The sequence below is a fragment of the Cebus imitator genome, unplaced genomic scaffold (genome assembly GCF_001604975.1).
Source record: "Cebus imitator isolate Cc_AM_T3 unplaced genomic scaffold, Cebus_imitator-1.0 Scaffold234, whole genome shotgun sequence".
In the NCBI taxonomy this organism is placed as follows: domain Eukaryota; kingdom Metazoa; phylum Chordata; class Mammalia; order Primates; family Cebidae; genus Cebus; species Cebus imitator.
This window is the reverse complement of record NW_016107549.1, coordinates 525,130-536,196: the sequence shown is the minus strand read 5'-3', so window position 1 is coordinate 536,196 and position 11,067 is coordinate 525,130. Positions and strand designations below refer to the sequence as shown.

Sequence of the window (11,067 nt, the reverse complement as noted above, 5' to 3'; positions counted from 1 at the left end):
TGCAGAGGTGCAATCTCTGCTCTCTGTAACCTCTGCCTCCTGGTTCAAGTGATACTCCCGCCTCTGCCTCCCCAGTAACTGGGATTACAGGTGTGTGCCACCATGCCTGGCTAATTTTTGTACTATTAGCAGAGACGGGGTTTCACCACATTGGCCAGTCTGGTCTTGAACTTCTGACCACAATCAATCTGCCCGCCTCAGCCGTCCAAAGTGCTGAGATTACGGGCGTGAGTCACTTCCACTAATTTTACATTATGGTGAGTTGTGTGGTTATTTCAATATACAATTACAGTATAATGATAATAGAAACAAAGTGTACAATAAATGTGATATGCTGGAATCGTCCCAAAACCATCCCCCATCCCTACTCGTCCATGGAAAATTTGTCTTCCACGAAACTGGTTTCTGGTGTCAAAAACGTTGGGATCGGCCGGGCACGGTGGCTCACGCTTATAATCCCAGTTCTTTGGGAGGCCGAGGCTGAGGCGGGTGGATCACCTGAGGTCAGAAGTTTGAGACCAGACTGACCAACATGGAGAAAACTCATCTCTACTAAAATACAAAATTAGCCTGGCATGGTGGCACATGCCTGTAATCCCAGCTACTCGGGAGGCTGAGGCAGGAGAATCACTTGAACCTGGGAGTCAGAGGTTGCCGTGAGCCAAGATATTGCACTCCAGCCTGGGAAACAAGAGCGAAACTCCGTTTCCACTCCCCTCTCCAAAAAAAAAAAGTTGGGGTTTGCTGCCTCAGGCCACCTTTCAGTGCTTCCATTTCCTCATTCATAATATGGGAATCATCTTAGTCCTGATTTCATAACCCCGTGCTCCTAAAAGTGTGATTACTGGGCTGGACGAGGTGGCCCAGGCTGGAGTGCAATGGCACGATCTCAGCTCGCTGTAACCTCTGCCTCCCACGTTCAAGCGATTCTCCTGCCTCAGCCTCTCGCGTAGCTGGGATTACAGACATGAGCTACCGCACCCAGCAGGAAATGCAGATTCTTATATATGTTCCATACCTGTTGAGTCCAGCACTCTCCAGGTGAGACACAAAGATCTGTGTTTTTTGGTTGTTTTTGACACAGAGTCTCACTCTGACACCCAGGCTGAAGTGCAGTGGCGCATCTCAGCTCACAGCAATCTCCACCTCCCAAGTTCAAGCAATTCTTGTGCCTCAGCCTCCCGAAGAGCTGAGACTACAGACACAAACATGAGCCACACACCTGGCTAATTTTTTGTATTTTTAGTAGAGATGGGGGCGGGTTCACCATGTTGGCTAGGCTGGTCTCGAACTCCTGACCTCAGGTCATTTGCCTGCCTCGGCCTCCCAAAGCTGGGAGGCACTGCACCCAGCCTGATCTCCATTTTAACAAGCCCACCTGAAGGTTCTGAAGCTCACTCACATTTGAGAACCATTGCATTGGGTTGTTGGGGGAATTAAAGACATTACACAGATATAAAATGCTTTGAGCATCTGGGCATGGTGGCTCACATCTGTGATCCCAGCACTTTGGGAGGCCGAGGCGGCCAGATCACCCGAGGTCAGGAGTTAGAGACCAGCCTGGCCAATATGATGAAACCCCATCTCTACTAAAAATACAAAAATTAACCAGGTGTGTGGTAGGTTCCTGTAATCCCAGCTACTTGGGAGGCTGAGGCAGGAGAACTGCTTGAACCTGGGATGCAGAGGTTGCAGTGAGCTGAGATCATGCCATTGGGACTGTACTCTAGCCTGGGTGACAGAGCGAGACTCTGTCTCAAAAACAAATAGGCCGGGTGCGGTAGCTCACACCTGGAATCCCAGTACTTAGGAGGCTGAGGCGGGCAGATCCAGAGGTCAGGAGTTCGAGACCAGCCTGGCCAGCATAGTGAAACCTCATGTCTACTAAAAATACAAAAAATTAGCTGGGTATGGTGGCGCACGCCTGTAATCCCAGCTACTGGGGAGGCTGAGACAGGAGAATTGCTTGAACCTGGGAGGCGGAGGTTGCAGTGAGCCGAGATTGTGCCATTGTACTTCAGCATGGGAGACAGAGCGAGACTCTGTCTCAAAAAAACAATAAATAAATAAATAAAATGCTCAGAGCAGTGTGCCTGGCCCCAGAGCACACATTCACTGTTGTTGTTGTTACCGTTACCTTTGAAGAGGTCCAGGATTCTAACGTTGCGGGTGTCTGCTTGCGTTGGGATTATACGTTTCTGGTCTCTGCAGAATCAAAGCCTTCTCGCCTCTCTGTCGATGATGATGACAACGAGCTGGGCCACGTCACCCTGTCCCTTGAGAAAGGTTATCACTTCGTTGGGGACATGAGAAAGGTCGGGTTGGGGGGGCCGTGCCTGTCTCCCCTCTGCTGGGAAAGATAAGGGAAGCACTCAGCTTTCTTCAGGCAGAGTTGGTGGGAGCCACGATGTATAAATGGGGGACCAGGAGGCAGCGGAGACACTGGCCCGCTCTCGAATCCAAGGCGTCTCTGTCCGGCATGGCCAGGTACAGGCTGCTGCTGCTCCTGGCGATGTGGGTGCTGACCGGGGAGCTGTGGCGGGGGGCCGAGGCCCGGGCAACGTCTTACGGAGTGAAGCTCTGCGGCCGAGAGTTCATCCGAGCAGTCATCTTCACCTGCGGGGGCTCCCGGTGGAGGCGATCGGACATCCTCGCCCGTGAAGCTATGGGTGAGGCTGGGGGAAAAGAGGATGGAGGTGGGGAACGGGCGCCTGGATGGGTCCAGGAGCTAAGGACAGAGATGAGAGGAGGTTGCTGGAGGAGGAGGGTCCCCGCCCGGCCACAACCAGCTAGGGACACCTGCCCAGCCTTGAAACAAGTGCTCAGGAGTTAGCAGAGCTGCAGAGCTGGGCTGGGAGGTTGCAAGCCATGCATGAGGGCCGTAAGTCGGAGGACGGTCTACTCCTTTCTGAGCACCTGCTATGCGCCAACCAAGCCCTGTGCAAAGCAAAGCTGCTGCTTGTATGGTCCAGAGGTGAGGGTGGGAGAGCGTCATTCACAAGGACAACACTCAAGTGTTTCCGAACCCTTTCCAGCAGGTCATGTGAAGCATGTGGTATACACATAGCCGGATTTTGCCACCTAATACGTGACCCTCCCCACAAGTTGGTTTTTCCTCCCATCTCCGAGTGTCTTTTTTTTTTTTTTTTTTTTGAGATGTGATCTCACTCTATTGCCCAGGCTGGAATGCAGTGGCCCAATCACTGCTCACTGTAGCCTCGACCTCTCAGGCTCAAGCAATCCTCCTGCCTCAGCCTCCAGAGTAGCGGAGACCACAGGCACCTGACACCACACCTGGATAGTTTTTAGATTTTTTTTTTGTAGAAACAGGGGTCTCAAGGTGGGGTGCAGTGACTCATACCTGTAATCCTAGCACTTTGGGAGGCTGAGGCGGGTGGATCACAAGGTGAAAAGATTGAGACCATCCTGGCCAACATGGTGAAACCTCGTCTCTACTAAAAATACAAAAATTAGCTGGGCATGGTGGCAGGCACCTGCCACTCAAGAGGCTGAGGCAGGAGAATCCTTTGAACCCAGGAGGCAGAGGTTGCAGTGAGCCGAGATCATGCCACTGCACTCCAGCCTGGTGACAGAGCAAGACTCTGTCTCAAAAAGAAAAAAAAAGAAACAGGGGGTCTCACTATGTTGCCTAGGCTGGTCTCGAACTCCTGGACTCAAGTGATCCTTCCACCTTGGCTTCCCTAAGTGCTGAGATTAGAGTCTCTGAGTGTATCTCTGAATGGGAAACACAGGTCCTGAACCTTGCAGGATTGAGTGGTATGACTAAGTCAGAGCAGATTAGGGCAGAGTCTAAGCAGGGCAGAGGCACAGTCTGGGAGGTATCAGGAGAGCTGAGAGAAGAGGAGACCTCGCTTCATGAGGGGCAGGAGACTGGCAAATCAACAGATATTCATGATGGTGAGAAGGAGGATGGGAAAGAGCGTGGACCTAGCAGACACACCACTTGGATTCAGATAGCTCTACAACATAACAGCTATGTGTTCGTGTGCAATTTCTTTTTTTTTTTCTTTTTTTTTTTTGAGGCAGAGTCTCACTCTATCACCCAGGCTGGAGTGCAGTGGTGCGATCTCAGCTCACTGTAACCTCCGTCTCCTGGGTTCAAGCGATTCTCGTGCCTCAGCCTCCCAAGTAGCTTGGATTACAGGCTTGTGCCACCACACCCCGATAATTTTTGTATTTTTAGTAGAGACAGTGTTTCACCATGTTGGCCAGGCTGGTCTCGAACTCCTGACCGCAGGTGATCCACTCACCTCAGCCTCCCAAAGTGCTGCAATTACAAGCATGAGCCACTGTACCTGGCCATGCAAATTCTTTACTAAGTCCTGCCTTTGTGGTCTCCTCTGGAAAATGGGGGCGATAAGAACTGCACCCACCTCATCTGGTTTCATTGAGAGGAATAAAGAAATTAACCTGCTAAAGCACTTAAAATGTTGTTTGACACAGTAATTTTTTTTTTTTTTTTAGACAGAGCCTTGCTCTGTTGCCCAGGCTGGAGTCCAGTGGTGTGATCACAGCTCACTGCAGCCTCACAGCCTCGACCTCTCGGGCTCAAGCAACTCTCCTGCCCCAGCCTCCTGAGTACCTGGGACTACAGGCTTGCGCCACCATGTCCAACTTTTTATTATTTGTAGAGACAGGGTAGTGCTGTGTTGTCCTGGCTGTTCTTGAACTCTTGGCTCTAGTGATTCTCCTGCCTGGGGCCCTGACGTGCTGGGATTACAAGTGTGAGCCACTGTGCCTGGCTTAAACAATCATTTTTGAGTGTTTGTCATGCCTCATTGTTCTAAGTTTTTTAAAAAATGGATATTAACTCATTTACTCCTTATAAAGCTTGAGAAGTTTGGAGTAATTATTTTTTTCCACTTTGCAGAAAAGAAAACTGAGGCTCCAAGAAGTAAATTCACTTCCTAACGATTATAGCTTGGAGAGGCTGGATTCATGCTCAGCCAGCCCAGCTGTCAAATGTACCAGGTCCTCAATTAATAAAGAGTAAGGGAGGCTGGGTGCAGTGGCTCACGCCTGTAATCCCAGCACTTTGGGAGGCTGAGGCAGGTGGATAACTTGAGGTCACGAGTTTGAGACCAGCCTGGCCAACATGGTGAACCCTGTCTCTACTAAAAATACAAAAATTAGCTGGGCCTGGTGGCAGATGCCTGTAATCCCACCTACTCAGGAGGCTGAGGCAGGAGAATCACTTCAACCCCAGGAGGTAGCGGTTGCAGTGGGCCTAGATCATGCCACTGCACTCCAGCCTGGGTGACAGAATAAGACTCCGTCTCAAAAAACAATACTACATAAATAAATGACAGGAGAGGAAAGTCACACTTAGTAAGGTTGAATAATCTGCCTATCCAGCCAGATTTTGCTTCCACCAGGACTGGGTGGAATCAAAACTCGGAACTATGTCTGTGAACTCTGTCTATGGTTCTGCCACAGATCAGAGCTAGACCAGGAGCTAGGTCTGTGGGTGTGGCGGCAGCTGAGCCCTGAGCACTCACTATGCATCTTTTGCAGGAGACAGCTTCCCGGATGCAGACGCTGATGGAGACCATCTGGCACACGAGCTGGATGAGGCTGTGGGGTCCAGCAAGTGGCTGACCCTGACCAAGTCCCCCCAGGCCTTTTACAGGATGCAACCCAGCTGGCAAGGAAGCCCCCGGGCTCTTCGGGGCAGCCGAGATGTCCTGGCTGGCCTTTCCAGCAGCTGCTGCAAGTGGGGCTGTAGCAAAAGTGAAATCAGCAGCCTCTGCTAGTTCGAGGGCTGGGCAGTCATGGGCGCCAGGACCAATGCCCCAGTCCTGCCATCCACTAGACCGGTTTCTGGCTGGGCACCTGCCTTTCCAGCCTCACACATTCATTCATTCATCTGCAAGTCACAGAGGCCAGGCACTATGGCCAGGCACAGACTCCCAACCCCACCTGCCCTTTGACCAGCCTGTCATGACCCTGTCCCCTGAGCAAGCTGTGCCCCTTATCCTGACCCCTGACCTCTCCCCAGCCCAAACCATGTGTTTGCCTGGCTTACACACTCCACTGCTACAACTGGGTCCCTACCCTACCTAGACGGGCCACAGGGAGACCCCTGTCCCCTGCCCAGTCCAAACTATGGCCGTTGTCCCCTGGCCAGCTCAAATTAAGCCTCTGTCTCAGTCCCGCCTTTGCACGTTTCTTTTCCTTGCCTTCCAGCCTCTTTCCCTCCAACTCCCTTGCCAGAGTTCCAAGGCCATGGACCCCAGTAAAGGTGGCATGTGGTCCCCCCAGGAGAGCTCTGGGCACATGAGAATCTTCCCAAATTCCAATAATAAAAATTTCAAGCCTTTGGCAGAGAGAGAGAGTGTGTGTGCGTGGGTGTGGGTGTGGGTGGGTGTTGAGCGTGGGAAAGATTTCACTGAGCGCGCGGTACATGGTTCCCTCCTCGGAGTCCCCCACCCCCAGACGCCTCAGGTCGCCTCTCCACTCCCCCTCAGTAGGCTCAGCCAGGGACTTTCCGTCGCGGGGAAGGGGCGGGGACCCGGAGCACAAGGTGCGGAGGCGGCCTGCAGGGGTGGCTCAGCTTCCCGTCGCCGCCTCCGGCGCTGTACCCAGAGCTGGGAGCCGAGCAACGCGGTCGCGCGGGCCCGGCAGGGCTAGGCCGGACTCGGGGCGCGCGGGGGGCGCCATGCGGGGAGGCAGAGGCGCCCCTTTCCGGCCATGGCCGCTGTCCAAGCTGGCGCTGCTGCCTCTGTTATGGGTGCTTTTCCAGCGGACGCGTCCCCAGGGTGAGTGCTGGAGGGAGCTCGTGTCCCGGGCGCAGCCGCTGCGCTCCCGCGAAGGCGCCGATGCTCCAGGGTGAGCCACGCCGTTTGCCGAGCGAGCAGCGGAGGTGCAGGCGACACTCTGCTCCTCCCGCGGTAGGGACCCTGCGACACTGGGGAATGGGCGGCAGCTCCGAACCGGAGCCCCAGGGCGGGGTGGGGGAGCTCTCTGAGTGGTTACAGGATGTGGCGAGCACGGGTAAAGGGGGGTTTTGCCTGGAGCCCAGGGAGGGGTACCTAGCGCCCCGCTTCCTGCTGGCTGCTCTTTTCCCTAAGCGCCCCCCGACCTTGCAACTGTCAGAAGTCCAAATTCTGGGGTATGCAGGCAGAAGGGGGGAATTCGATCCCCTTCCCTGAGACCCTCTGCCTCCCTCTCCAGGCAGCGCTGGGCCACTGCAGTGCCACGGAGTTGGGCCCTTCGGCGACTTGAACTGCTCATGGGAGCCTCTTGGGGACCTGGGAGCCCCCTCCAAGTTACACCTCCAGAGCCAAAAGTAGTGAGTACAGGGAGGCGATGTGGGGAAACTGAGGCTTTGGAGGTGGCCGCGCAGGTCCCAGGCTGCTTTCCAAGAGTCAAGGCTGGCCAACATGGTGAAACCTTGTCTATACTAAAAATGTACACACAAAAAATTAGCGGGGGTGGGGGGGGGAGGCCCCTATATCAGGATGCTGAGGCTGGAAAATCACTTCAACCCGAAAGGCAGAGATTGCAGTGAGCCAAGATCCCACACTGCACTCCAGCCTGGGGGACAGAGCAAGACTCTGCCTCAAAGAAAAAAGAAAGAAAAGTCACAGGAGTCTGCCCCCTCCCCCAATACTCTGAAGCCCTTCAATTCTAGTGTCCCTCCTCATTTCTTTTTTTCTTTTTGAGACGGAGTCTAGCTCTGTCACTTAGGCTGGAGAGCAATGGCGTGATCTGCGCTCACTGTAACCTCCACTCCCCCAGTTCAAACTGATTCTCCTGCCTCAGCCACTCATGGGACTACAGGTGCCCGCCACCAGGCCTGGTTAATTTTTTGTATTATTAGTAGAGACAGGGTTTCACCATGTTTGCCAAGCTAGTCTTGAACTCCTGACCTCCGGTGATCCATCCGCCTCAGCCTCCCAAAGTGCTGGGATTACAGGTGTGAGCCACCGCGCCCGGTCCTCATTTCTTCGCTGTGTCACCCTGGGCAAGTCACTTTCCCTATTTGAGTCTCCTTTTCATTTCTCTATTAAATGGCAATCACAGGGCCAGGTGAGGTGGCTCGAGCCTGACATCCCCGCATTTTGGGAGGCTGAGGTGGGAGGATCGTTTGAGCCCAGGAGCTCAAGAGTTCAGAGTTTTAGAGAGCCTGTCTCTTAAAAAAATAAAATACAATATAAATAAAGGGAAATAGGCCAGCCATGGTGGCTCACGCCTATAATCCCAGCACTTTGGGAGCCCGAGGTGGGCACATTACTTGAGGTCAGGAGTTCAAGACCAGCCTGGCCAACATCATGAAACCCCATCTCTACTAAAAATACAAAAATTAGCCAGCGTGTTGGTGCATGCTTGTAATCCCAGCCGCTCGGGAGGCTGAGGTGGGAAGATCACTTGAACCCAGGAGGCAGAGGTTGCAGTGAGCCAAGATGGTGCCACTGCACTTCAACCTGGATGACAGGCTGAGACTCTGTCTCAAAAAAATTAAAAAAGGGAAGTAATAATGGAACCTGCCTCTGAAGGTTGAGTCTGAGTATTCAAAGAGTTAGGTGCTTGGCAAGGAGAAAATGCTTCATAATGGGAAGCTGCTTTTTATTGCTGTGTGACATTAGGCAACTCACCTAACCTCTCTGAGCATGCGAAAAGATTATTCAGTGTGGTGCTGGGGATGCCACAATGAAAGGGATAAACAGAAAGCCCTGCCCTCATGGGGCCCACAGTCCGAGGACTGTGTTCCTTCATAATGAATCATACCTGGAAACTCATAATTTCTTTTTCTTTTTTCTTTTTCTTTTTTTTTTTGAGATGGAGTCTCGCTCTGTTGCCCAGGCTTGGGTGCAATGGCACAATCTCGGCTCACTGCAACCTCCACCTCCTGGGTTGAAGCGATTCTCCTGCCTCAGCTTCTGGAGTAGCTGGGATTACAGGGGTGTGCCATCATGCCTGGCTAGTTTTTGTGTTTTTGTGGAGAAGGGGTTTCACCATGTTCATCAGGCTGGTCTCTAACTCCTGACCTCGGGTGATCCACCCTCCTTGGCCTCCAAAAGTGCTGGGATTATAGATGTGAGCCAATGCACCCAGCACAAACTCATAATTTCAAATTGGGCTAAGTGAAGGGCTAAGTCAACAAAAGATAAGAATGGAAGACAGAGGTCCTGGGTTTTATTATTATTATTATTTCTGATAATAGTGGTGAAAATATACACAACAGGCTGGGCACAGTGGCTCACGCCTGTAATCCCAGCACTTTGGGAGGCTGAGTCTGGTGGATCACCTGAGGTCAGGAGTTGGAGACCAGCCTGGCCAACATGGTGAAACCCCATCTCTACTAAAAATACGGACATTAGCCAGGCGTGGTGGCGAGCGCCTGCATTCCCAGCTATTCGGAAAGCTGAGGCAGGAAGATTGCTGGAACCCAGGAGGCAGAGGTTGTAAAGAGCTGAGATTGTGCCACTGCACTCCAGCCTGGGTGACAGAGCAACACTCAAACAAACAAACCATACAACATACAATTTACGATCTTTCCAAAGTTTCTGTGGGCACAGGGTTTTACTCTTACTCCTGTCACCAGGCTGCAGTGCAGTGGGACAATCACAGCTCACTGCAGCCTCGACATCCCAGGCTCAGGTGATCCTCCCACCTCAGCCTCCCAAGTAACTGGGACTACAGGCACGCACCGCCACAGCCAGCAAATGTTTTTATATATTTTTAGTAAACACGGGGTTTTACCATGTTGCCCAAGCTGGTCTCAAACTCCTGGGTTCAAGAGCTCCACCTCCCTCGGCCTCCCAAAGTGCTGGGATTACAGGCGCAAGTCACCATGCATGGCCCAAATCTATGATGTTAACCATATTTAACTGTACAGTTCAGTGGCATTAAGTATGTTCCCATGGTGCTATCCTGGCTACCATTCACCTCCAGAGGGGGGTCTAGATTTTTTTTTTTTGGAGGTTTGCTCTTGTTGCCCAGGCTGGAGTGCCGTGGCACAATCTCAGCTCACCACAACCTCTGCCTCCAGGGTTCAAGTGATTCTCCTGCCTCAGCCTCCCAAGTAGCTGGGATTACAGGCACGCGCCACCACGCCCGGCTAATATTTTGTATTTTTAGTAGAGATGGTGTTTCACGTTGTTGGCCAGGATGGTCTCGATCTCTTGACCTTGTGATCTGCCTGCTTTGGCCTCCCAAAGTGCCGGGATTACAGGCATGAGCCACCGCACCTGGCCTTAAGTTTTTTTTTTTTTTTTTTTTTTTAACAAAAGTTTATTCTTAAATGTACAATACCTCCAAGACGATTCCAGCTATCGGTGGCAAAAGATGTTGTGGCAGGGAACACAGATGTTTACAGATGAAATAAAGGGTCACCGTCTCCTCAGGCACAGGAACGACTTACTTTTTGCCAGATCTCTTAATTCCACCTGTGGCCAAGGGCCCCTTCCCCACGGTCTTCGATTTTAGATCCTCGAGTTTCTTCTGCTCCTCTTTTTGTTTCTGTTTGAAAGCCTTATCTCCTCGTCCATCTCCCTGGCTGTTTCTTGCCTGCCGCCTCTTCCCCCTAATTTTGTATTTTTAGTAGAGATGGGGGTTTCTCCATGTTGGTCAGGCTGGTCTCGAACCCCTGACCTCAGGTGATCCACCCGCCTTGGCCTCCCAAAGTGCTAGGATTACAGGTGTGAGCCACTGCACCTGGCAGGGGCCTAGTTTTAATTGGTGCAGGGAGGGGGAGTCAGAGAAGGTCCCTCTTTCTATTTTTATTTTAGTTTTATTGATTTATGTATTGATTTATTTATTTAGAGAAGAGGTCTTGCTCTGTCACCCAGGCTGGAGTTCAGTGGTGCGATCATAGTTCCCCGCAACCTCAAACTCCTGGCCTCAAGCCATTTCCCTCCTCGGCCTCCCCAGTAGCTGGAACTACAGCCATGCGCCACCATGACCAGCTAATTTTAAAAAATTTCCTGTAGTGGTAGCTCATGTCTGTAATCCCAGCAACTTGGGAGGCTGAGGCGGGAGGATGGCTTGAGCCCAGGAGTTGGAGACTAGCCCGGGCAACATAGTGAGACCCATCTCTCTAAA

At 52.2% G+C, this 11,067-nt stretch overlaps 2 protein-coding genes across 4 annotated transcripts in view; both read left to right on the top strand.

The window, feature by feature from the left end:
* Positions 1 to 2,429: 2,429 nt before the first annotated feature.
* On the top strand, positions 2,430 to 6,342 carry RLN3 (relaxin 3). The gene is made up of 2 exons (XM_017497647.2): positions 2,430 to 2,669; positions 5,536 to 6,342. Exons 1-2 carry the CDS (start codon positions 2,480 to 2,482, stop codon positions 5,772 to 5,774), a joined length of 429 nt encoding a protein of 142 aa, XP_017353136.1. The 5' UTR covers positions 2,430 to 2,479; the 3' UTR covers positions 5,775 to 6,342.
* Positions 6,343 to 6,540: 198 nt separating this feature from the next.
* The window catches only part of IL27RA (interleukin 27 receptor subunit alpha), a 19,890-nt gene continuing 15,363 nt past the window's right edge, over positions 6,541 to 11,067 (top strand). The window contains exons 1-2 of one of the 3 annotated variants that reach the window (XM_017497643.2): positions 6,541 to 6,779; positions 7,195 to 7,312. In XM_017497643.2, the coding sequence (XP_017353132.1) occupies positions 6,680 to 6,779; positions 7,195 to 7,312 (218 nt within the window). In that variant the 5' untranslated portion in view covers positions 6,541 to 6,679. Of the gene's footprint in view, positions 6,780 to 6,838; positions 6,912 to 7,194; positions 7,313 to 11,067 lie in introns of those variants that run through there. The other 2 variants (XM_017497645.2, XM_037727536.1) reach the window with 2 other exon arrangements.

What these genes read in the sequence shown, in the direction of transcription:
- RLN3 (XM_017497647.2), top strand. Translation starts at nt 2,480, where the DNA reads ATGGCCAGGTACAGGCTGCTGCTGCTCCTGGCGATGTGGGTGCTGACC. An exon ending in CCTCGCCCGTGAAGCTATGG is followed by an intron (nt 2,670 to 5,535) that starts GTGAGGCTGGGG and finishes CATCTTTTGCAG; the next exon opens with GAGACAGCTTCCCGGATGCA.